This window comes from Mus caroli, unplaced genomic scaffold, assembly GCF_978045245.1.
Source record: "Mus caroli unplaced genomic scaffold, Mus_caroli_1 scaffold_1, whole genome shotgun sequence".
NCBI classification, from domain to species: Eukaryota; Metazoa; Chordata; class Mammalia; order Rodentia; family Muridae; genus Mus; species Mus caroli.
In genome coordinates this window covers 6,761,534-6,789,107 of record NW_028227256.1, presented here as the reverse complement: position 1 = coordinate 6,789,107, position 27,574 = coordinate 6,761,534, and the positions used below count along the sequence as shown (strand labels likewise).

The 27,574-nt window shown below is 41.5% G+C and overlaps 1 protein-coding gene across 4 annotated transcripts in view; it reads right to left on the bottom strand.

Annotated features, from left to right (window-relative positions):
• Nucleotides 1-27,574, bottom strand: part of Sgk3 (serum/glucocorticoid regulated kinase family member 3) — a 112,142-nt gene that overhangs the window by 28,677 nt on the left and 55,891 nt on the right. For all 4 annotated transcript variants that reach the window (XM_029476220.2, XM_021159785.3, XM_029476233.2 and 1 more), the window contains 6 exons: nucleotides 14,378-14,595; nucleotides 11,300-11,383; nucleotides 8,065-8,137; nucleotides 7,432-7,507; nucleotides 2,386-2,473; nucleotides 522-571 (listed from right to left, as the gene is read on the bottom strand). In XM_029476220.2, the coding sequence (XP_029332080.1) occupies nucleotides 522-571; nucleotides 2,386-2,473; nucleotides 7,432-7,507; nucleotides 8,065-8,137; nucleotides 11,300-11,383; nucleotides 14,378-14,473 (467 nt within the window). In that variant the 5' untranslated portion in view covers nucleotides 14,474-14,595. The remainder of the gene's footprint in view (nucleotides 1-521; nucleotides 572-2,385; nucleotides 2,474-7,431; nucleotides 7,508-8,064; nucleotides 8,138-11,299; nucleotides 11,384-14,377; nucleotides 14,596-27,574) is intronic.

Genomic DNA, 27,574 nt, shown 5'->3' with positions numbered 1-27,574 from the left:
AAATATAGGTATATTTCTTCTATAAAAACCTTTGGGCTATTTTTGTTTTTGTTTTTTTTGTTTTTTTCAAGACAGGGTTTCTCTGTGTAGCCCTGGCTGTCCTGGAACTCACTCTGTAGACCAGGCTGGCCTTGAACTTAGAAATCCGCCTGCCTCTGCCTCCCAAGAGCTGGGATTAAAGGCGTGCGCCACCACGCCTGGCTCTTTTGTTCTTTAATGAAATGTCTTAAACAGAAGGAAGCAAATGTGACTGTGTAAACATACACACACACACACAGAGAGAGAGAGAGAGAGAGAGAGAGAGAGAGAGAGAGAGAGAGAGAGAGAGAGGGAGGGAGAGAGAGAGAGACGAATAGTTTTAAAACAAAACGTCTAGCTCTGCTAGAGCAATGAAGCACATGACAGCATTATATTCTCTGTATCTACTGACACATTTCACAGCCTCCAGTTAAAATGGTATAACTTCACAAAAATGCCTATTCTCAAAAAAAAAAAAAAAAATGGAAGTAAGTTAAACCTACTGAGGATTTCCAGTTGGTCCCAGGTTGATGTTCCGTGAGGTAGAATGTGGCTATTTAGTGAGGGGGAAAACAGTATTCTCATTAGTGTCAAAGATTACAAATCAATGGATGCCTTGATATAAAATTATATAACTGTACCACAGTCAACAATATATGTTAAAGAAGCCTCAAGTCCTAATTCTGGAATATAATCAGTATAAGCAGTCACTCTTATTGTGATAACTTTCAAGAGCAGTTGCAAGAAAAAAGAAGAGTCAGATATGACACTCAGCATTAAATGGACAAGGAACAGGCAAAGCTGCGTGGGAGAGCGGAGCACAGAAAACACACTTTAACAGCAACAATCACTTTACACTCAGAACTGGTTACCATGCTATTTGTTTTTCAAATATTAAAAGAATTTAACCCAGGTTGACAGTAATGAGGGCTATGCAGAGCAGATCCAACTGAGTGCAGAGTGGAGCCCTGAGATTGCCTGGATCTTCCTTATCTTTAACAGACAATCTCACAGAGCCTGGAGCTGGCCAGTGAGTCCCTAGGACCTCTGTCTCCACCCCAGGCACTGCCATACTCAGCTTTTCTCTGGGTACTGGGGATGGATCCAAACTCAGGCTCACCCACTGGCGGACTGACTGCTCTCTCAGCCCCTGGCAGAATCATCTCCAAAGGAAATTAAGACAGGGTTTTCTCTCGTCCCCAGCAGTTTAGTAGTTTCAAAGTTTTAGATACAGTAAATTAAAGACCAGGATCAATTCAGCAGTGAAGCCTTACTCACCTGTTACAGCACAGAGCAACTTAACTTGAAAAGATTCTAGTTCACCTGAAAACTCAACTGAAAACTCCCTAAGTTGAATCTAGTGGTCCTGTCATAGACAGCATCTGTTTCTTCTTGGGTTACAAAGGATTAAAGCAGGGCCTCTGGGCATGTATTCTGCCCCTGAGCTTCAAACCCATCCCACAGTAGACACTTTCCCAAAAGCCAACTATAAGTGAAATTAGCTTCCCATAAATCCACTTTGAAGTCCTTTATATATTCAAGAAAATAAGTAACTTTTATGTATATGTAGCACACATACCTCTACAACAATATAATCACATTCCATGTAAGATTACCATATTTTTACTGAAATTTACTTCAGATTTATAATTTCCAGGTGACACAGTACTACTGTACTTATAATACCCTGATTTACATTTTTTTTCTTTCTTACATGACCCAAAAGTGAATATTAAAAGTAACTTCTAAAAATAAGCTTATTCTACTTAATTTCAATATTAAGAACAACCTGCATTATGCTTTTTACTTCAAAGTACAATTTCTATGTATTTCATACATAGAGACAGTGATCAGGGCTCAGTAGTTAAAGCACTTGCCACACAAGCAAGAGGACCAGTTTGGATCCACAGAACCCACATAAATGCCAGGTAGACATGGCAGCTGGCCTGTAATTCCAGCCTCAAGGGTGGGGACAGGACTCCCCAGAGCAAGCTAGCTGCCTGGCAAGACCAGCCATGTTGGTGGGGTATATGTTTGACTATCAGGTCCTGCTTCATTGAGTAAAATGTAAGGGCACTGTAGAAGACTGCCAATATCAACCTCAGACCTCCATTCACATGTTCCTCCACACGTATGTCCACATGTATGCACCATACAACAGCACACACAATGCACATGAAAAGAAAAAGGAGGGGTGGGTAATAGTGTGCAAATGGTGTCATTGTTTTTAGGTATGCTACAGTGCAGACAACCTAGCGCAGACGCGATCCCTTGGTTCTGCATTAATGCTGCTCTGAAGTAAGAGCACATGTCTGAGGTTAAGCACATCACTGAGGCTGTGACTGTCAAGCACAGCGCCCCTGCTACCTTCGCAGTACTTCTTTCATCCTCATCTTCAGATGGATCTGACTGATGCCTCGGGCTGTCCATTTGAAGGAACGCTCGGACGTCTGGACTGAAAACAAAGATTAATTTATTACTCTGACAGCATATTAACAGCCTGTGTCCCCTTAAAAAGGAACAGAAACAGAAACCGCCATATTAGCATTTGCAGCAGGAAAACTACAAAGTATATTATTCACTATTGTAATAGGAATGGAGAAGTTCTGCTTTTAAAAAGAGGAAACCCAATAGAGGAGCAGGCAAAGTTATAAACAGATGGTTCACACTAGAGGAAATCCAAAATGGAAACTGAAACTGAGATTCACTTCACATCCATTAACCAGCAAAGTCAGATGGATAAAAGGATGCCCGGAGCAGGAAGGGTCACACTCATGTGCTACTGCTGGGATGGAGAATGAGCCTCTCCTGAAAAGCAGGCTGGCTTGGAGAGACCAGGAATACATTTTCCTCAGATGTAGACTCTTCCTTTATAAGCTTAAGCGATGGGTGGGTGGGAGGGGGACCAGTTACAGGTCCATATAAAAAACCAGCTTTCTCTTTCTCATAGTAAACTGAAGGCAAAGGGGCACCTGTCACCAGCAGGAGTAGGCCAGCTATAGTAACTGCCTATAGAGTACACCAGTTGGCAGCCAGCAATGACATGAACCTACAGTGTGGAGCACTGCCTGCTGTGCTCTGCCACTGTGATGAACATATAGAGTTGTCCTCTCCTCTGTGTATTCCCACAGATACAAGGAAAGCCTTTCCTTGAATACAGGGAGATATATGTATCCTAATAATGTATATTAGAATAGATCTCCACATGGGTACAAAGACATAAGCTGATGGGGTAGACTAAAATTAAAGCAGACTATTTATGTACTAATGAAAATCCCAACTAACGGCCAAATTGCTGTCCTGATGCACACATACACACAGTCAATGGGTGGTCTTAACAACTCAATACAAATAAAACTTGTAGAAAACCAGAAAGATAAAAAATTACTTTTAAAAAGGATGCTCTTTACAACTGTTAACCATTACTTAATGATCCACTGTAGGTTTACATGCACAAATCATAAGAATATATTTATCCTGAATTTCATACATGAGTATTTATAATAGCATTATTTGTAATAGCACAAAAGGAGAAATGCCACAAATGTCCACCAACTAATAAATGGACAAACACTATGTAGTAAACCATGTAGTAAAGTACTTACTTATACCTGTTAGGACAGGAATAAACCTCAAAATATTGCACTGAATGAACAAAGGAACAACAACAAAAAAAAGGACATATATTCCAAAACCCACAATAGCTTATATGTTGGCTTTATTCTCTGCAAAATTTTGATCATGCTACATTTATATATTCATCTTATGGTGCCTACTTCAAATTCTCTCCTGAACATCAGAGGCTCTAACCATCAGATAGTCCAGACAGAGGCACCAAGTCAACGTTCATGCTCTGCAGACAGTGTTGCAAAGGCACACCTTGGGTTTAGAACCATGGCTTCATTATGACTCACAAGACAGACTTAAATATTTTAAAGTTTTATTATTTGCACAAATGGAGGTGGAGGGAGTATGTGCCTATGGTGCAGGGATGAAAGCCAGAGGCCTTCTACCTTTCTGTGCGTTCTGAGGATAGAATTCAGGTGGCCTGCCTTGCTTGGCAAACTCCTTTATCCATGGAATCCCTTTTAAAAACCAAAACCACTTAATTTGGGACCAGGCATTATGTTTAATCCCAGCACACAGGAAACAGAGGCAGGTAGATCTATGAGCTGGAGGTCAGTCTGGTCTACAGAGTGGGTTCCAGAACTGCCAGAGATACACTGAGAAACCCTGTCTCAAAACCAAAACAGAACAGAACAAAAATTATTTACTCTGGATAATAAACCATGTTAACATTTTAGCTATACTCTGATTACTTCTAGAAATGCTATACCAAGTTTTACTCTCCTCCTAGTTTTTATGAACATCTAAAGATTCTCCCAGCTGTGGTTAGTGTTAAAAGCTAACAAGGGACATAATTTCACTGCTACTATGTACTAACATGACCAACATTATCATTAATTAAAGTCAGAACAAGGTATTACCATTTGCTCATCAGAATGGCTAAAACTGAGACTAATCATACAAAGTGGTGGCCAGATGAGCAATGTCATTTCCTATATTTATCCTGGAAATACAAACTGCTGCAACCACCTTGGAAAGTCACATGACTATGCCTTGGAGTTAAGCACGCATCCCACAACCCAGACACTTCAAGAACATTTGTACATGTGTACTACAAGACATGGCAAGACCAATAACATTTCTAACAGCCAGAAAAAAAATCCTCATGTCTCTTGAAATTCCAAAATATACTTCCAGTATTACTCTAAACACAGCTAGATAGCTTTAGGACTTAAAGCTAGCAAAGTACACACTGGCATAGGCTGGGTCCCTGGAAAGCAGCCGTAACAGGTGCATTTAATGTCAAAGTTGTTTTGTTCTTAACTCAGAAATTTTACGTGAAGTCTGTAAATGTGGCTCCCTGAGGCACACCAATAGTTTGATGTTCAAATGGGAAGCACGAAGACTGAATTTCTATTAACACAAAATGTCCATTAGTAGAATTGGATGAGTTATGGAATATTTAGAGCAATAAAAATTACCAAGGCAGAGAGAGAAGGTGCATGCTGTGACCTTAGCTATATGAAGTTTAAGGTCAGGCCACACTAATCTATGTTTTTAGAATCAGAGATGTGGTTATCTCGGGAAAGAAAGAAGGAATAGGGACTTAAACAAGGTATTTGAGTGGTTTCAGACTTGCTTCCATTTTCATCTCCTGTTTTTGTTTTGTTATTCTTGTTATTGCATTATTATAAGGTCTCGTGTGGACCAGGCTCTGCTCTAACAAATTATGTGGCCCTATGTTGGTTTTGAACCGTTGACTTTCCCACCTCCACTTGTTTTCCCATCTTATTTTTATGTGTATTTATGTTTTCTTTGCGTGTATGTCTATGTGCCAATTCATGTAAGGGCCTGCAGAGGCCAGAAGCGGGGTCAGATCGCCTAAGACAAACTACAGATGGTTGTGAGCCACTATGAGGGACTCTGGGAAGAGAATCTGGGTCTTCTACAAGAGCAGCCAGTATGGAACCATGTCTCTAGGCCCCTGCCTCCATCTCCTCCGTATGGAGATTACAGGCGTGCACCAGCACATCCAGCTCTTCTTCCATCTCCTAAATGCATACGGAAAGGTTCAGTGCTTAGGATGGTCAGCACTTTCACTTTTTCCTTTATATGCCGGAGTATTTTGCCTGTTTGCCTGTGCACCATATGTGTACCTGCTGCCTGTGGATGCCAAAGGTATCAGACCCTTGGAACTGGAGCTACAAATGGTTCTGAGCTACATATAGGTACTAGAAGTCAAACCCAGATCCTCTGGAAGGGTAGCCTATGTGCTAAACCACTGAGCCATTTATCCTGCCTATATTTCCTTTTCTTTCAGTGTGTATCATTTGCACTGGCTCTCTTTCAATATGTATATCTATTTATCATCCTTTATCATAGCAAATTATTATGTCTTTTTGGTTTTCAGTTCACTTAGTATTTTAGGGTTTTAGTCAGGAGTACCACTGTTCAGCTTTGGGACCCAATTATTTACTGCCAATGTATTCAGAAAATCCCCCTTTTTATCCAAAGGTCAGATAAACAAACTATATTCCAGTTAAAAAACATAATTTTAAAATCATATTTTCATACTTATTTTTTAAAATACCCTTTCCTATTAGAACAAATCTGGGGTCAAGAAGTTGTGACAGGGTCTAATACAGCCCAGGCTGGCCCCTCCAGGTATGGAATTATAAGCATGCTCCACCAAGGTTTCTAAAGCCATTTAAAGTGTGTTTCCCTGACAGTAGCAATAAGAATGCAGTGAATACTCATGTTATAATTGGACAATAAAATGAAAACTAAGTTCTATTAACAAAAGACGAGATCTACAAAATACAAAGTATCTTGTCTTATTAAAAAGGAAATGTCAGGTTAAAACCTCTTGGTTATTTGTTCATGGGGGCCTGAGATTTCTTCTACCCAGAGAAGAAGACGCTCACTTATAAAGTGCACATGTATATAAAAATATCTGTTGTCACAAGTGACCAATGTGCAGAAAGTGCCAGAGGGTTCTCAGCCACAAACGGGACATTATATTATCACCCTGACCCCTGCAAGGCTCAGAGGAGGGAGAAGAAGGGGTTAAGAGCTGAGGTTGGGTAGATCAGAGTGCAACTACCTATGTTTCTGGAACATATGGATAACATGTGGTCTAATCCTAGTGGGCATCAGATACTGAGGTACCTTTCCAAGTGATGGATAAATATAACCAGCTAGCAAGATGTTTTAACTAATATCAAACTGATTTAAACAGTAATCCATAAAATTTCTATGTCTTGGTTAGTATTTTTGACAATTTGAAACAAGCCAGAGTCATCTATAACGAGGAATTCTTAATTGGAAAAAAAATGCCTTCATACATAATATTTGCCTGTAGGAGAGTCTGTAGTATATTTTCATGATTAATGTGGCAGGGCACAGCTCACTAGGGTGGTACTGCTGGGCATACAAGAAAGCAGGTTGATTCAGCCATGAGGAGCAAGCCAGCAAGCAGTATTCCACCATGGCTTCTGTTTCAGTCAGCCATGAGGAGCAAGCCAGCAAGCAGTATTCCACCATGGCTTCTGTTTCAGGTCCTGCTCTGACTTCCCTCAGTGATGAGTAGGCTCTGAGAGCTGTCAGATGAAACAACCCCTTTCATTCTCAAGTGGACTTTGGTCACGGTGTCCTGTTCCAACCACAGAAACCCAGCTGAGACATCATACAAGTACGAAGGGAAGGAAACGTCTGAGCTGAAGAACAGTGACACAGAACATTAGGAGAACGCGTTCCAGAAAGATTTCCCAAAACTCTTCCTGAGGTTTAATCAATACGCTTGGGCTTGGCTTCACTGTCTCTTTAGAACAAGAGGAAAGTACTTACTGGTTGTAAAGCTCTGGATATCTGACCAAGTTCTGAATGAACTCATTCAGTCCTGCTCTTCTTTGTTTAATAAAATCTGTAAGAGAGACAGGTGTGCACTAGTAGTCATATTTCTGTCATCTTATACAGTTATCGCGAAGCATTCATTCATTGGAGAATAGACAAGCACGGGGCAGCAAACTGTGGTCAAGAAGCTATTTCCTAGTTAGTATTTGGTACTGAAGGAGGGAGAGCTTTGTAGATGCTCAAGAAAACTACAGCGTCACTGACAGAGCCAAGATGGAGTCAACGCACACAGTCCTTACATTTGGAGGAGTTGGGTATCTTGACACTAAGCACTGCCTCTTACTGAAGAACCATCTGCTCTCTCCATGGTGCTCAGCTTATGTGTCTTCTCAACAGTGAAGGAGACTGTATATCATAAACTTCATGAACAAAATACATGTAGGAGCAGTTCATGCCCAAGGCTGAGGCAGGAGGATCACAAGTTTGAAGCCAGCCTAGACTACACAGCAAGATTCTATCTCAAAAAACAAAAAAGCTCTGAACAGTTATATTCTTCAGTGAACACATGACCTGCTTCTTCAGCCTTAAACTAGAACGTGACAGTTATACTACAAAGCTTTTGCTTACCTGGATCAAAATTATCACCAAATATTCTCTTGGCAGGAATCTTCAGAGCCATGGCAGGAAACTGCTTCTTTAACTGAATTTCAAAAAGAGCATTCTGTGAGCTAATTTCTAAATCTATTTATGCCTGGACAACACAGTGTGAACTTAAGGAAGATTTACTGTAGTATGAAGGTGCAACATACAATACTAACAAGTGTGGGTAAAATGCCACGGACTGACTGCTAATCCTCCTCGTTTGTCCCAGGGAACTGTTTGGCATGTAACCTTGGTGAGTCACTTAACATGGTTGTGCCTCAGTGTTTTTTGTTTGTCTGTTTTGTCTGTAAAATGGGGATAGGCTAACTGAGCATCTTTCGGATGTTTTTGTGCAGTTGAATTAATTCCCATTCAGTTAACACTCAGACTGAAGAATGGCACCTAGGTTCTGCAGGCACCACTCACCCTTCTCCTCAGCAACAGATTAACAACAATGCTCAGAGAAAGTGAATTAATTTTGCCCTCAATTCCCTCAGCTCTTTCTCTTCATCTAATACATTTGTTTATTAGATTTATTTGAGGAAAAACTTACTCTTATTGAGGAACCATTTGCTGCCTGAGCACATATTGTAGAAAGAAATTAAACAAGGGTCAGTCGAGTTGTAAGCTAGCTGGCAGTAGAAAATCCACACATAAAGAAACTACAGATCTGACTGGCAACTAACAGAAAATACAAGAATAAAAGAATCAGTGCAGGCTATGGGCAGGCAGTCAGCAAACCCTAGACTTAAAGAGGGGTAAACAAATGATACCCTGCAACAAGCACACAGACTGTAAAGATGCTGAGACTTATCAGCTGCCGCATAAACAAGTGCTGGGCATCCAGTATCAAGGCATCGCTGTCTGTCTTTAGATGCGAGCAGCGACGCTGTGTTTTAACAATCGTTCTCTTTTAGATAAAACTGTATTGAGATATTTACAGATGAAATGGCAAGTTAGGATTTGTGCCAAAATTGCAATGGGCTGTTTCATAAGTAACATGAAACAAATAGCATCACAGCAGTAATTGAAGAGAGTGATGGTATTTTATTATTTTCTTGCTTTTCCCCCTTGAGGTAGGGTTTCTCTATATTGCTCTGACTGGTCACAAGAGATCTGCCTGCCTCTGCCTCCTGGGATTAAAGGCGTGCACTACCACATCAGCAGTATTTTATTATTTTCTTGTTTGTACTAATATAGTTACGTCTTTTAGACAATTTGAATCAATAAAAATTTAAAATACCAACCACATTCTTTAAAAACACAGTTAAGTGACAATAAAAATATTCACAAATTGAAATTTTTACTTTTTGCTTTATCTTTTATTCTAAACAGAGGAAAAGAATTTGAGTTTTCAAACTTAGGGAGATAGAGGCCAGGTTTAGATCGATTTTTATAGTTTTTTGGTTTGTTTGTTTTTTTTTTTTTTTCCGAGACAGGGTTTCTCTGTGTAGCCCTGGCTGTCCTGGAACTCACTTTGTAGACCAGGCTGGCCTCTAACTCAGAAATCCGCCTGCCTCTGCATCCCAAGATTTTTATAGTTTTAAATAATACAACTGATACTGTTTTTGTGGTGACAAGAATCTGAAAACATTTATAAGACATTTACAAGACAAAATTAGCAAACAAAAAGATGAAAAAAGTGAGAGAAACGTGGAAAGATGACATCTAGGGCTGTGAGGGGAGAGATGGCACTCAGGGATGTGAGAGGAGCAGCCGGTCAACTCTCACCAGCTCCCAAAAGAAATAATTAAAAAAAAAAAATAACCCTACTAAAAAGGTTACAAAGGCTAACACTACTTGTTACTATTTTCCTCCAAAACTGTCATTTCACTTACAGTCACTACCTTGACATCCCTTGTTAAGCAGTATGTAAAAACAATGTATAGGAAAATCAGTTACATTAAGCTTTAATGAACCATAAAGAACAGAGGAAAGCAGTAAACATTACCCCCGAATAGTAAGTAACACTGCAGGCTACAGCTGCCATTTAATCTACTTTAAGTTCCCCAACTATCCAGATTTTTCTAGAATGTGTAGTAATTTACATCAGGTAATGTCACTCAAAACTAGAACATTGTTATTTGTAAGTTCACTTTCAATTAGTGTATCACTTGAGTGCTACTTAGAGCAGATACAGAGAAATGGCAAAATTTCCAGAGCCCAACTTTTATGACCTAAAAACCCATGAGATCTATGACTCACTATACTTCACTGGGAAACAGTTTGTCTCTCAGCTGATACACCGCTCCTTGATATGTTTTTGAAACCTCTTACGAATGATAGCTTGCAGATTTACGTATTTTTTTAAAATTGTAGTAATGCGTCTGTACACGCACTGTGTGTGTGTGTCATGTCCCTGAAGGCAAGAGAGGGTTGTGAAATGGGACTTCAGGTCGTCATGAGCCACCCACGTGGATCAGCTCACAAAAGCAGCAAGGACTATCTTAAAATCAGGAGACAGGGTTAAGAAATGAAAATTTGCCTTTCTGAACAATTTTCTAGAGATGCCTGGTAATCTACTCATTAAATGAACTGGGGGTGGGGGCCACAATTGTTTTTTTGTTTGTTTGTTTGTTATCCATAACTGAAACAAAGCTTGGGAGTCAAAGCTGATCTAATCCAGGCTTCTGCAGTGCACTGTTGGACTGCTATAAGACTTTTTATAGCATCTTCCACTTACATCAGCACCTGGCAGAATCTGGCCTGATGCCTCTCAATGATCGTGGTACCTCACTGCATATGTTAAAAACTACGTGCAACTATAGGCACTAGACTGTGAACTACTTAATAGCTGGATTAGGAATAAAATGGTTTCAGTCATTTAGACAGCCAATGGTCACTTGGATTTCAAACTTGGCTCAGCTTTGTTAGTATCTGAAACCTGGAACTAATCACTCCTACAAATGACACAGAGAAGGAGAGCAGGTGACACTTTTACCCAGAACTACCCTGATGAATGCCATTATTTGGCACAAAGATTTGTGTCTAATGTCACCTGCACTGAAATATCCTTGAGCTCTCTGTCTTGTCTGTCACCCTTCTTGTTCACTTGGAACTGTCTGTCTTTCCACACTTCACACGAAGACTGAGTTCAGATGCTTCTGAAGAGCCAACCCCTTTCCTGCTTCAGCATGTGTTTACTCATTCAAACCCCTTTCTCAGCCCAGGGAGTTTGCTCAGACGGTTTACTTTAGACAGAAACGATGCAGTCTCTTACAGAATTGTAGAGTTTGTCAAACTCTGCGTATCTCCTGAAGACAAACCACTCGCGTCTGCCCACAGAGACCAGGACTTTATAAACCTGTGGAGTTAAAAAAAGACATAACTTAACAAACTTCAACTGCAAAGAAGCCATACACAACAGCTGGTAACTGTTTATGTGATTCTGAAAGATAAAAATGCATATCAAATGAAACAAACTTTTTGTTCTAGCGATGTTAACTACTCTTTACTTTGGGATAATTTAACATTGCATTTAAAAATTTTTTTAAACATTTATTTATTTATTATATGTCTTTACACTGTAGCTGTCTTCAGACACTCCAGAAGAGGGCATCAGATTTTGTTACAGATGGCTGTGAGCCACCATGTGGTTGCTGGGATTCGAACTCAGGACCTTTGGAAGAGCAGTCGGTGCTCTTAACTGCTGAGCTATCTCACCAGCCCCACATTTAAAATTTTATGTAATCAACTTCTTTGTAACAAACTTTTTAAAAAACACACACAACAGTACAAACTATAAGATGGAAGGTTTTTTTTTTTTTTTAAATCCTGATTAGCTCATCTTAAGTAATTCAAGATAAGAGTATTTGAGTATGTAACTCCAATAAAACACAGCACTAAACTGTTGAACCTGTTATTTTCAGAGAAAGACCATGGGTGTGTGTGTGTGTGTGTATGTGTGTGTGTGTGTGTGTGCTCACTGTCAGGACTACTGACTTCTAACATTTTGCCATTCTTGCTTCATATTTTCTTTCCCAAGAGTAAAAGATGGTAGAATTAAGTGATGCCATTTTCTTACTCAGCAGATAGCTATGAGCTTGAAGTTATAAAGTACTTTCAAAAGTGATGCCTGGCCCACAGTGAGCACTCAGCTACTACTTCTTTTCTTCCCAGACCATCTTTTACACAGTACCTTTCAGATAATAATTGCATCCCTTCATTTTTCTGATGCCATTTTGCAATTGTGTCTAATGCCTTCATATAGAACTTCATTTAATTATAATCAATGAGCCTATGAAGTGAGCAGAATTAAACCCCCTACTATGTCAGTCATAAAGCTGATTTACTTCATTAAAAAACCATTAAGCTTCAGCTAAAAAAATCTGTATCATTTTCTCCCTCTATATATCTCAGCATTAAATCATCAGCAGGTACTAAACTACCTTTCATAATTCAGCCAAGGACAGCCGTAGAGCACAAGTCGATATTTTAAGTGGACACACACACTCACGCACAGGTGTGCGCACACATGCCCACCTCAAATCAAGAAACATCTGCACACCCTACTCGTTCACAAAATGTGTGAAAGTATCTCTGCTTGACAAAAGGGAAGGACACCCAAGCTAGTCCACTATCCACACTGTAGTAGCAATGTCTGCCAAACTTGGTGGGAAGTTAAGTTCCTGAAGGACAGAACGGCCCAAAGGTAAAACCACAGAAAAAAAGGCAAGTTGCCTACACTCCACTATTTTATCCAAGCTGTAATGTAACAGCCCTTGCTAACCTTCAAGGTAATGTTGCTAGAAAATATGGTTATACAAATGTGTTAACAAGTATGCACCATTACAACACACATTAGCACACACACACTACACACATACACAATTCTGCAACCTAAAGGCTAGGGAGAGATGAGTAACCAGCTAACACTCCAACCTCTGTTTGTATCAATGCACAGGTGTTTGTTTAGAAACAGAGAATAGGGCCAGAAAACTGCTTACTGGTTCCACATCTAGGACCCTGAGAAACAGCTACCATTTGCATTTACCTCTGCAAGTTAGTAAGGCAGACTATACTGTTTGGGGTGTTTAGCTTAACATTTCCGGTCTTCTCAGATCCCAGGTGAGCATGGATTCCAGCTGAAAATCTCTTATCTCAGGGCTTAACTGGCAAGGATTCAGTGGCCTAATTCTAACAGATCAGTGGTGGTCCAAAAGGGGGCTGATATGCAATACTGAGAACAAAGGCACTGTATTGGAGAGAACCCTATTAGAACCTACTCACACCAACAGAAGATATTTTCAAGTCAGCTTAGCAAGGGCAAGGCCAGCTAAAACACTGCCTATGCAATCATGAAGACAGAGTTTGGGTCCTAAAACTATGTAACAGGTGGTATGTTCTGCACACATCTCTAATCCAAACTCTGAGGGAAGACTTGGCTTTTCGGCTTTTAGTAATGAAGAAAACATGAGCCCCAAGTTCAAGGAGAGACCTGCCTCAAAGGAACTGGCATAAAGTGACAAAGGACACCCAAGGATACCTGATTACTTTTGTCCTCTATGGATCCACATGTATGTGTGTACTATTAAGAATGCATACATATGCAAATAAATGGACATATATTTTTAAAGTGTTTGTTTTCCAATAGCAGTCACTGGTCACACTGTTAGCATATGCTCATTGTACCTTATAAAGTCCTCCAGCAAATACGGTGGAACTAAACTCAGAAATGCCTTTACCTTGAAGGTAGAAAAAGAGGTAAAACAAGGGAACATTTTAAAGATGAGGTGGAAAGTATTAAATGCCAGAAGGCACTATGGAAATTTCAGGGCAGTAGTTTTTAACTCAGGGACTTCAGGAGTCTACAACAGTGAAGTGCAATGGTGTCTATACACATACATCTGACAAGAGGGCTTATGAGTTTCATACAGTTCTCCAAAGAGATATGCAAACAGGCAAAAATATGCACTAAAAAGAACAATTACTGTTAAAGTAGCCAAAGGAAGCTTTGTTTTCTTATTATTTTTCCGTTTCCTTTCTTTTTCTTTTTCCTTTGAGGGAGAGTTTCTCTGTTGTAGCCCTGGCCAGGTTGGAACCAGCTCTGTAGACCAGGCTGGCCTTGAACTCAAGAGATCCACCTTCCTCTACAGTGCTGGGATTAGAGGTGTGTACCGTCACCACCTGGTCTAAAGAAGGTTTTGTGAGGATTGCTCATTCAAAAGAAGTAAAATCTAGACCTGTGGAGAGGGGAGGAGAATTCCTGGTTATGAAAGAACATAGGGGCAGGGGAGTAGAGGGGGCTAGGGGGAGTGCAGACATCACTGTCCTTACTCTCTTCCCACCATACACTTACCGTGAACCTCTTCTTTTTCTCTCTGTGTTCGTCAGAGCTGGGAATGCTTACACTTGGGCAGCTCTCCTTGTAGTCCATGGTACAATCCCTCTGCATTTAATGTCTTGAAGGACAGAAATTGAGTCTGAAGTTTCAAAGTTCTCAGCAGAGGGTAAATATGAGTCACAAATCCAAAATATGAAACCTCTTGAGGTAATGTCCAAACTCCATCATGGAACCTTAAACAATAGGAAGAAAACATGGTTAGAAAACCATTTTCAGAGTACCTGGCCTTGTCTGGCCTTTGAAGAGGACTGTGTGGGTACGCTTCATCCCAGAGATGTAGGGATGGGTCAATATATGAAAATGAGTAGACCGAATCTATCGTAAGAACAAACTGAAAGGAAAACCAACATGATCATCTCATTAGATACAGAAAATATCTTTGACAAACTCCAACCCTTCATGATAAAAGCCTTAGAGAGATGAAGGATACGAAGGGCATAGCTAAACACAGTAAGGGCTATATATAGCAAGCTGATAGCCAGCATTAAATTAAATAAGAGGAACTTAAACAAGACAAAGTTTCCCACTGATCTCTCCATAACTATTCAAGATAGTACTTGAAGTCTTAGAGCAATAAGACAACTGATGGAGATCAAGAGGATACAAAGCGGAAGGAAAGAAATCAAAGTCTCATTTGCTATGATATGATAGTATATATATGTGATCCTAAAATTCCCACCAAGGACATCCTACACAGTTAAAACACTTTCAACAAAATAGCTGGATACAAAAATAATTGATAAAAATCAGTAGCCCTCCTATATACAAATGATAAATGGATTGAAAAGAAATCAGGGCAACTACACATTTTACCACAACCTTGAATAATATAAAATATCTTAGGGTAACTCTAACAAAGCAAGTCAAAGACTTATAAAATAAAAACTTCAAATCTTTGAAGGAAGAAATTGAAGAAGATATCAGACAATGGAAAAATCTCATGCTCATGAATAGGTAGAATTAACATAGTAAAAATGTCCATACTACCAAAAGCAATCTACAGATCCAATGCAATCCCCATCAAAATTCCAACACAATTCTTCACAGATTTGAAACAACCAATCTCAGCTTAATATGGACACAAGAAGCCCAGGATAGCTACAACAATCCTAGACAATAAAAGAATCGCTGGAAGTCTCACCATTCCAGATTTCAAGTTGTACTACAAAGCTATAGTAATAAAAACAGCACGTATTGGCATAAAAAAGCATGTTGATCAATAGAATTGAACTGAAGACCCAATTATAAATCCAGACACTGAATCTTTGATAAAGAACCCAGAAACGCACACTGGAAAAAAACCAGCATCCTCAACTAATGGTACTGGTCGAACTGGATGTCTGAATGCAGAAGAATGCAAATAGATCCATGTTTCCCACCATGCACAGAACCAACTCTAAACGGATCAAAAAGACCACAAACTAAAACCAGATACCTTGAACGTGATAGAAGAGAAAGTGAGGAATAGCTCTGAACTCATTACCACAAAAGAGATAACTTCCTGAATTGTCTTTAGCACAGGCACTACGATAAAAAATTAACAAATGGGACGTCATGAAACTGAAAAGCTTCTACAAGGCAAAGGATATTACCATTTGGACAAAACAGCAGTCCATAGAATGGGAAAAGATTTTATCAACTCTGCATCTGATAGAGGACTAAAATCCAAAATATATAGATATCAAAATATAGATAATCCAATTTTAAAATGGGTTAGAGATCTAAATAGAAAATTCTCAATAAAAGAAACTCAAATGACTGAGAAACACTTTTTAGAAAATGTTCAGCATCCTTAGCCATCAGGGAGACACAAATCAAAGCTCCTTTAAGATTTCATGTTACACCTGGATGAATGGCTAGAGTCAGCAATGCAAGTGACAGCTCGTGCTGGCAAGGCTGAGGAGCAAGGGGATACACATCTATCACTGGTGGGACTGCAAACTTGTACAACCACTATGAGAAGCAAAATGGCAGCTCCTTAGAAACAAGAAACCAAAATACCTCCAGACCACCCAAAGGATGGTCCACAATACCACAAGGACATTTACGCAACCATGTCCATTGCTGCTCTTTATAATAGCCATAAATCGAAAATAAGCTAGATGTGCCCCAAATGAAGACTAAATAAGGAAAATGTGGTACATTTACAGAGAGGATTTAATAATAATAAAAAAAAAAAACTGACATGAAATCTGCAGGCAAATGGATGGAACTAGAAAAAAAAATCCTAAGTGAAGAAACCCAGACACAGAAAGATAAATACGGTATGTATTCATTTATATGTGGATATTAGCCAAATGATAAGCTGCGATCTATGATCTCGGAGAGGGTATAAGAAAGGGCTGGGGGAATGGAATCCATTTTATGAGTGGACTGGGAGTGGGGCAGATGGGAACAGGAGAGGTACTGAGGGAGAGAAAGCTAGCATTGAGCTGAATTTGAGGAATGAAATAAAAACCTAGTGCAGTGGGAAACATCCTGAAATATATGAAGGCGATCCTGATAAAGTCTCCGAATAATGAGGGAAACACAGTCTTAACTGGCCATCTGTTGTCACCAAGCAAAGCTCTCAGTGCCAGTACAGGGTTACATCCAATTCCTCAAACAACTCAGGCTGTTGCCAAGACAATGGGTTGTTCTTCCCAAACCAACTGCAGGAACCCACTGTTGAAGACAACACCTGCACAGCTCATAACTGAGGGAGGTAGAGCAGTGCAGACAGAACCTTCTCCCCGATGGTCTAGCGTCTTTGGTATGAAAAAATACCCCACAGACAACCAATGTAGACACCAACCAAGCCACAAAAATGATCTGCAATCAGTTCTGCTGGCAAAATATACTAGGTCAATGGTGGCACAGAGCTTGTGTGTAGCTTAAACCATGAGACAGAACCCATACCAACACTGCCAAGAGAACAAGGGCCAGTGACTAGATAACCCAGAGCTATACTTTGAAACCAAAAAGAAAAAAAGTAGTGATAAAATGATATTCTGCTACATTCAAGGATCTGTGTCTTGTTCAGCCATTACCAAATGAGGCTTCCTATGCAGATAGGAACAAATACAGAGACCCATAGCCAGATATGGAGAGAGAGAGAGAGAGAGAGAGAGAGAGAGAGAGAGAGAGAGAGAGAGAGAGAGAGAGAGAGAGAGAGAGAGAGAGAGAAACAGATAGACAGACCTTGGAACACATAGCTTTTATTGGGATTTCTCCATCAAATCCCTCCCCTCAGAGCTCAGGGAACCCCGCAGAAGAGGAGCCAGAGAGTGTAAGAGCCAGAGGGGATGGAGGACACCAGGAGAACACAGCCTTGTAATCAACTGAGCAGAGCTCCTCTGAACCCAGAGACTGAAGCAGGAAGCTCAGGGCCTGCAGGTCCTCTGTGCACACATTACAGCTTTCAGTTTAATGTTAGATGGGGCTCCTGCACGTGAGAGCTGTGGGGCTCTGATTCCTGTGCTTTTGTGTGAGGCTCCTTCTGTTGATCTGCCTTGTTCAGCTTCTTTTTTTCTTTTTAAAAAAATTATTTTTGGTTTTTCAAGACAGGGTTTCTCTGTGTAGCCCTGGCTGTCCTGGAACTCACTCTGTAGACCAGGCTGGCTTCGAACTCAGAAATCTGCCTGCCTCTACCTCCCAAGTGCTGGAATCAAAGGTGTGCGCCGCTGCCACCACCACCCGGCTTCTTGTTCAGCTTCTATGTGATGATTTTTATCTTTTTTTTTTTTTTTTTTTTTTTTTGTGCTATGTTTGGTTATCTCTTAGAAGCCTATTCTTCTCCAGTGAGACAGAAAGGGAGTGGATCCGGATGGGAGGAGGTGGGGAGGAGCTGGAAGGAGTGGGGGTGGGGGGAACTGTATGAGAAAAGAATCTACTTTTAGTGAAAGGGAAAAAGATATAAAAATAGGAAATATATTAGTAAGTGATAGCCCTTCTATGGAGGGACAGGATGGTACAGTGAGATGCAAGGTGTCCCAGGATGGGTACAGACAGATGGCAGGGCGATTGTAACAAGGGCTGGCGTTACTCACAGGTGTCCTTGAAGGTATGCACAAAGCAAATGACTAGTAGAATGTGGCTCTTTGTAGAGTCTTTAATTTCTTATAGCTGCCAACAGATAGGGTGAAGAATAAAGGCCAGAACTTAATGGTAACTGGTGAAGAGCAATTAAACACAAACCATGTGGTCACAGATGCTACACAAGGGCCCTTGTTGTAAGCAGATCCTGGATGACGGCTGCCAGCATTGGGGCAGCATGAGTGAGGCTCACAAGGATGGCCTCCATGTCCACTCAACTGCACTTACCCAGCTCAGTGAATCTTCTGAGCTTATCTGGGGCATCCAGACTTCATTTGGGCCTCTCTATCCCATCCTCATGCTCCATGTGACCCTTTCAAGGTTTGTTTCCCATCCCAAGGAGACACCAATTCCCCTCAGACATGGTCTCACTTTTCTTTATTATCACATAACCCAGCTTACAAAGAAGCTCAAGACAATGGAGAACACGCCGAACTCAACCTAGAATTATCGTGACCCCAAGACAATGGAGAACACGCTGAACTCAACCTAGAATTATCGTGACCCCAAGACAGTGGAGAACACGCCGAACTCAACCTAGAATTATCGTGACCCCAAGACAATAGAGAACACGCTGAACTCAACCTAGAATTATCGTGACCCCAAGACAGTGGAGAACACGCTGAACTCAACCTAGAATTATCGTGACCCCAAGACAGTGGAGAACACGCTGAACTCAACCTAGAATTATCGTGACCCCAAGACAATGGAGAACACGCTGAACTCAACCTAGAATTATCGTGACCCCAAGACAATGGAGAACACGCTGAACTCAACCTAGAATTATCGTGACCCATTAAAGGCCACAAGTACATACTGCTGACTGCTCTTCAAGGTCTTTTCCAAGAGTGATCTGCAGTCACCTCACAGTGCATATCCACTCTGAAAGGGTAACTATGAGACTATTTGAAAGGTTATTGGACACCATCTGCAAACTGACACCAGTTTCTGGGGACACAAAATGTATTCTACTAGTCAGAGTGGGGCTCCGAAAGATGGTGTAAGAGATAACATTGGCCCTGGAATCTTGGTGTGTCCAATGGAAACATAGATTTATCTTGTATCTTGCCAAATCCCCACAATGGATCCTCATCCTGCCAAAACAGCTATTACAGGAGAAAAGAGCCTTGTAGAAACCTCTGACAAGCTTCAAGGGAGGAGGAAGGGCCACTGACTCATAGCTTGTCAACAGCAATTGTCCATTTGGTTCCTGGCTTACAGCCCTTATAACCAACCACTCTACTCTCACTACCAAAAAAAAAGTACTCTGCCCAAAAAATACTCTTGCTTGTGAGTTCAGAAATCAGTTTCACTATGAAAAAGCTAATGAATCGGGACTGCTGCATCCTATCATATCTGTACTTACGCTTCCTGCTCAACTGGGTGAGAGCCAAAACAATTTTGGGACATGATTATGGATTGCCAAACTCTAACCATGTGGTAACTACTAATTCCATAAGTAACTCCAGATGAGGTATGTTGGGTCGGTGATTATTAGGATAATCCCTGGCGACAAGTATATGGCTCGTGACCCGATAAACATCTCTTCTACCATCAGTGAGAGACACAGAGATCCTATCACCACAGAAATAGCAGTACCTACTGTTCACTGTCATACCATAGGGCTAATGTCTGCACTGCTGTCATAGTATGGTCTAGACACCAGAGCAGCGGTCCTCAACCAACGAGTCTCAACCCCTGTGGGGTTGACCGATCCCATGACAGAGGTCATGTATCAGGTATCCTGTACAGTATATATTTACACTACAATTCATAATAACAGCAAATTAAAGTTATGAAGTAGCAACAGAAATAATTTTCTGGCTGAGGGTCACCACAACATGAAGAACTGTATAAAAGGGTGGCAGCATTAGGAAGGTTGAGAACCACTGCTCTAGAGGGACCAAGATCATGTTGACTCCACAGGCCATCACACTGATCCACCACACTGATGACATTAGCTTAATTGTCCCAGTCAATAAGAAACAGCAAAACACTGTGGACACCTATGCAGATCGTTCCCTAGGGCTTCGCTGCTCAGAGACAGTATGTCCTGTCTCAAGTGAGAGATGACACTGCCTCCACTGAGCCATGAGCAAAACAACCCAGACTTCATGTCTGGGGATGCTATTCTGACCCACTTTCTGAGAAACCCGCAAGGACTGCCAATTTTTATTGACACCTATTCTATAAAAAGGTGCTATAAAGATGAGAGCTGCCCTAGTCCCTGCCTTGTCACACCCCACAGAGATAGAAATGTCGCCGGAGGGAAGGATGGTTTGAGGTGTCTCTGATGAGTGTCAGGAGAGGAGTGAAAGCTGCTGCCCCTAAGCATTTGCCAACAGCTGCTGCCCATTTGGCTCTCGGTTTGGTACCCTGCCTGGGGAGGGTTTGAACAGTTCTCTGTGTACATCCAAGTACTGAAAACAGGAACAGGAAATGAATAGGGCACTATTTGAGTCACTATGTATGTACAACAGCATTTCACTTGATATAGTAAGGGCAAAACTGATTTGTGGCAGGTCTGGATGGCCTAAGTTTATGTGCAGGGATAAGTGTTAGATTACAGGATTTAAACCAAGATGGTCGGATGTTGGAGGTTTTTAATCCATGTACCACACTACCTCGTCAATACATATATACATATTCAGGAATAAATGGAGAAGACTTGTGAAGTTTTTGTTTTCTTTTTTGGTTTGAGACAGGCTTTTTCTATGCTGCCCAGGCTGTTCTTGAACTTCTGAGTTCCAACAGCCCTACCTACCTCAGCCTCCTAAGTAGTCAGGGCTCTCCAGGAGCATGCCACCGTGCCTGTCTTTTGTGAACTTACTTTTAAGTAGTCAAAAATAAGATTAGGAAAAAGTAACATTATTTTTACTAGAAATTCAATTCTTTATTCCATAAAAGCCAAGCAATCGGGCTGGTGAGATGGCTCAGTGGGTAAGAGCACCCGACTGCTCTTCCGAAGGTCCTGAGTTCAAATCCCAGCAACCACATGGTGGCTCACAGTCATCTGTAACGAGATCTGACTCCCTCTTCTGGAGTGTCTGAGGACAGCTACAGTGTACTTACATATAATAAATAAATCTTAAAAAAAAAAAAAGCCAAGCAATCAAATTCTACAGAAGTGTCCTCTGACCACAGAGCAGAATGAAGAGGACTGTCCAAAAAAGGGTGTGGTGGTGGTGGAGGGAGAACAGGAAAAGCTGTTCAGGTCACATGGGACTAGATGGGAAGTTCAATTGTATTAGCTTTTCAAATAACAGTAACAATAATAGCAATAATAGTAATAACAGGAAAGGGGTTTCTCTTCACTCTAGCAGCAGGACTGAAGATCGTCTTGCAGTTGTTCTTGGGGGCAGCTGACCGGCCTTGGCATATGAGACATGGCTCCATTGAGACTAAATCATTAGATGCTAATTCACAGCAGAAAAGGTAAGCTTACTGTCCAGGCATCATTACTACAGGCACATCCAACAAGACAGACAGAAATGGGTCAGGAAAGAAGAACTGTCGGAGACCAGCCAGGTCTGAGGAGGGACAACGGATACAGCAGCGGAACACAGCAGCTCTCACCTGGGAGCGATGCTACGACAGCTGAAGACGTTTCTAGTGGTCTATACTCTGGGGGTGGGGGTGGGGGGGTGGAGTGTCAGGAATGTCACAGAGCATCTAATATGCACAGGACTTCCCCACAGCAAAAAATGATCTGATCCAGTGTCAGTGCCAAGGTCATGAAACTAGTGCGGAACGATAATGCTGAGAGACAGCCATTTTTCTTTGGTGATATGGCCCACTGGAGTATGGACAGCCACACATGTGGGCTAAAATGGCGTCTGCGTCCGGTCCACTACAGGGCTAGGGCCTTTCATGGAGGCAGGACACAGGAGTTATGACTGCTTGTTCCCCATGCCATCGCCGGGCGGGCACTGGGATATGTGAAGCCATGGGACCCTGCTCTGGGGGTGGGAAGTGCAGTCTGAGGTCCCTGGGGAACTGCCAGAGTTGGCTCAGTGGTCTCAGGGCCTGTGCATAAGACAGGACGTTAGGTCCTCACAGGAGAGGCTCTTTAGAGGAAGACCTGCTCCACTGTTCCCCATTCACTGCCAGTCCGCTGAGAAGAGGCAGTCCATGGTTTTAAGACAATTATTGTCATGGCGGGAAGTTGATGAATAAAAACTGGACCCCTTTCTCAGGGAGGGCCTGAGGTTAAATACCTTTTGCAGCGAGGAGTGTCTGGGAAGGAGAGTTTAATTGACTAAGCCCTTCAGGCCTTTAGGTACCTCATTAAAATGGAGATCTGCCTGAAGTCAAGTCCTCTACCTGTGGAGGGGCTTGGGGGCGTTGCCCTTACGTGACTGATACCCACAGACATATGGAGTGAAGAGCTATGGCCTCCTGTTAGAGCCTCCATTTAGCACATGTCTATGAGCATGGCAAAATGCCTACCATCCCTAGCAGGCTAAGGTCACCTGTTGGGTCACGAGATTTTAAACCTAGCTCAACCAGAAACCAGGCTGCATCTCATAGTTCCACAACACATTCGTGTTATATTAGAAAGCACTAATTGTACTTAGTGCATTATTAAAGCAAAACAAATCCATGAGTTAGGATGGTGACGTGTTCAGAAGAGTCCTGGAAAAGGTTGGAGGGGAGAGCAAAAGACACTACATATGCATAATATTCTCAATAAAATCATTAAAGATTGTAAAAAGTAGGGTAAAGCAAAAAGATATTTTCAATAAAAGAGAGTAGTTTACCTTTTTATTTATTTTAAAGATTTTTAACCTAGATTATGTACATATGGGTAAAACACTAAAGTAGAATAATGTTCAATTTCTGAAGAACTGTCAGTATATACTATTAATAAAGCGGAGAGACAGAGACAGAGACAGAGACAGAGACAGAGACAGAGAGCCCTATTAAGGCAAGAGATTAAGCCTGAAAGAATTGTGAGTATCTGCAACATGATAGAACTGGGAACTGGTACTTGAGAACAATGATACCCAAAGGTAGGAGCTAAAAGACCCAGGATGATAGCATATAATATATATAACATATAGAATATATAATGCAAAACTAGAAAAGTCTTGGAAGATGACCTAGAAACCTAGATGTGCTCTGATACAGTGAGGACTCTGTAGATACAGCACCTCAGGCAGCATCCAGTGAATACGAAGACACTGAGAAGGTAAGCCACAGACTGGAAGAAAACATCTGCAGAAGCTATCCAGTAAAGGAGCATTGCCTAATATAGTCACAGAGTGCCTAATATGGTCACAGAGTGCCTCCTAATATAGTCACAGTGCCCAAAACCGAGTTTTGTTTTGTTTTGTTTTTTAAAAACCACAATTTAAAAATTGACCAAAGTCCTTAACATACAATCCCATTACATAAGAGTCACATCAGCCAACCAGATTTACCACCAAGTCTCATGACTGCACAACCTGCACAACGTCCATTTCTGGGACGCATATGGTGGGACACATACAAAGTGTCGCCTGACCTCCACATGTATAGTGTGGCACACAACTGCTTCCCCACCAAACACAGAGACAGACAAAGATTATTTAAAAGCAAAGAAGATATACAGGTGGCAAATAAGCACACGAAAGTATGTTCTCCATAACGTATCATCAGAAAGATGTAAATTAAAACAAGAGATTCTAGGGGTACTGCTGGGATACAATGCTTGCCCACCACACTCAAGGCCCTGCACCCAATCCCTACTACAGGTGAGGGGAGGAAGGGAAGGAGGAGAGAGGAGCAGAAGAGAGAAGAGGTAAGAAAGAGATGCATGTCTATTAGAATGGACAGCATCCAGAAAACTTAGACCCTCCAGGGCTCCGAGGAAGGAGCAACCGGAACTCCCATTCTCTACAGGTGGGAGGGAAAACAGTAAAGTCCCCTCAGAAGACACTCTAATGGAGCCTTACAAAACGAAGCCATCGTAGTTTAGAACACTTGCTCTTGTACAGGAGCTGAGCTCCGTTTCTAGCACTTATGCTGGGCTACTAGTAACCACCCATAACTTCAGTTCCAGGACGTCTGAAATCCACCTCTGGCCTCATAGATGCTGCACACACATGTGCACAGACACCACACACAGAGAATAAATCCTTATAATAACAATGATAAAAGCCCTTTTCCCTAGCTGGCAGCATGGAGGCTGCACAATGCCTGATATTAATGTAAAAGACACAACCCAGCAGTCATTTGTCAGAACTCTGGCAGCCTTTCTCAAAAAGTCCAGGAAGCTGAAAATCCCCAGTGGGCAGCACAGTCAAGCTGGCTAAGCATAAAGAGCTAGGATGAAAGCTGGTTCTATACACAAGCTACTCCCTCCGAAGTCCAGCACCTTTGCCTTCAGGGCAGGGTAGAGTTGGCTCCACAACCAAGAGAAAGTCACACACCAGCAGAGGCTCCTGGAGTGTGAAGGCACCTAGGAGCTGAAGATGGTAGACAAGGAGCAAGATGGAGGCCACAAGCTAATACCTTAGGACAGAGGGATTGGGACAGAATCACCAGATGATGAGAACAAAGAATGCTAGATTCATAAACTACCTCATTCAAAACAAACAAAACCTAAAGAAATTAAAATTTACACACACCCACTCCCCCCCCCACACACACACCCACAACCACACCTGTTCATGGATGCCAAAACAGCTTTATTCATAACTGCCCAAAGCTTAGAGGCAGTCATGATATGCTTCGGTGGGTGAACAAATTAACAAACTATGATACATATAGACAGTGGTGCTAATAAGAACAAGCTCTTAAGTCAAAGAGAGACATGGCAATGACCTGAAACACACAGCACTAAGAGAAGCAAGTCTGAAAAGGTTCAATTCTGTGAGATCTCATCTCACTGACATTAGAGTCAAGGCAGAGCTGCAGGACAATAAAAGATCAGAGGCTGTAAGGGCAGCTGGGTGCAAAGAGAAAGGTGGAGCACAGGGTTGAAAAGTATAATCCGTATGATCCAAGCAGGGAAATGCACAACTAAAGCTTGTCCGTAGCATATAATGTACACCAAGAGAGGCCCGAATGCAAACTGTCCACTGTGGGTGATTCAGACAGGTTCATCCTGGGAAGTGGCCGCCATGCTGGGAGATGGTAGCCATGCTGGGAGACGGTAACAATGCAGGGTGCGTGAAACGGGACATCTCTGCACCTACTAGGAAGTCTATTTGACACAGGGAGAGTGAGAGACTTAAAGAAATACAACCCTGTCCTATTTACCTAGAAAACTGGGGGCAGGGGAGGGGAATATTCCTAAGTAGGAAACAAGATGAGTGGCTTCTATACTTATAAACTTCCCAGAAAATTCTAACCCCGAATTGTACGTCTACAGAAGCATATAAGCCCGCACTTATTTACCCACCCCCACCCCCAGGATGCTGGCTCCAAACATACCGAAACATTTCTACATAAACAGAGCAAGTCTTTGTCTCATCTGTAAATTATGTTGGCGCAAAACAGATTTTAAAACCTAACAGGATCCTGATGAAAGATACATAGTAACCTTCTCCCTTTTCCTGGGGCTCACAGGATGAATCAGTTACAACCTTTCCTGTTTTCCCTGCTAACAGTATCCTTCCTCCTATGTCTGTTCCACCCTCTTTGATTTTTTTTTTTCCCCTGTCCTGTAATCACAGAGCTGTCAGTTTTTCCTAAACTTGTTACTATTTTCTTAGAGGCACCTTTATTCACCCTGATTTTTGATAATGAAAGGTGATAATTGTTGGAACTAACAATGAGAAGTCTGCACCTATCAATTTGAGAATGGTTCAAGAGCCTCGGTGGAAGCCATGTGAGCACGCCACTCCCTGCAACTATTTTACTAAGGACAGGGTAGGGAGGAGAAAGGAGTGAGGTATTAAGGGCCCTTTGTATTCCTTACTAGAAGCAGAACTGCCCGATACTAAAGTTCTTCATGGTACACATCCCACTTGATTCAGAACCCACAGGATAACTGTCACAGTGGTGGCAAGGCTGGGCCCCATTCCTCTCAGCCTCCCAAGGTCCCTGTGTCTTGGGTCCCAATTTCAGTGGTGCTGACTGGAAGATTCCAGATAGATTAGCTGAGCGCACATGCGCACACACCCACACCCCTATATGAAGCACACAAATTCAACAATTACCAGAGAAGACTTCAACCTGCTATCTCTGCTTCCATTCTAATCCCACCTCTACTGCTCTCCTCCAACGTAGCTAGTGGCTAAATCTGAGATACAGTCAGACGGTCCAGACAATCTAGTCACCAGAGCCTGTAACTGCTTCCTCAGTTTCCCAGACCATCACTCCATCACCCTCTTCATTATATACACCACTAAACCCTCCCTCAAAACAGATTTCCTTGCATGGTGCTTTCTGTGTGCTGAGGATGTCTCATTGGTCTGTGCCTCTGCTGTTATTTGTAACACTCTTAACAAAGGCATCTCAAAAACAAGGAGCATTTGGATAAACACAAGTGCTTACGTGGTACAATAAAGGAAATTTTACTCTAAAACCAAGTTTTGCTTTCAAAATTTCTCCTGAAATGAAGCTTTATTGGTTAACACATTAGAGGCTATTCCCTAAAGCACACTAATTATAATCAGTTACATATCTAAATTATAAAACGTAATGAAATCACAGTACATGATTCTAGTCCTGACCTAATAACTATACCACTAGCAAAAGCAACACATAAAATTTTAACTTAAAAGTTGTAAAATGTCTAAAATCAAGATCTTTATACATAGTTTTCCCTAGTAACTCTCTTCTGTAACTGCAAGCTTTGTTCTAGGAATGGTAGAAGAAATTCAGAGCTATGTCTGGCTACATACTTAAATACAAGGACAAGGTCAGGATAATGTATACCCAAACACAGAAGAAAAAAAAGCTCAGTTTGGTAAGCAACAGAAAAATGGATAAACATTGAATGGCAGCAGTGTTTGATGTTCTGTAACAAAGAGATAAATTCTTACTCAGGCTGGCCTTAAACTTCTGATCTTCCTATCTCAGATTCTTGAATAAAGTTTTCAATCAAGTTTATATCTGAAAGCATCACAAGTAAAATAAAATACATGC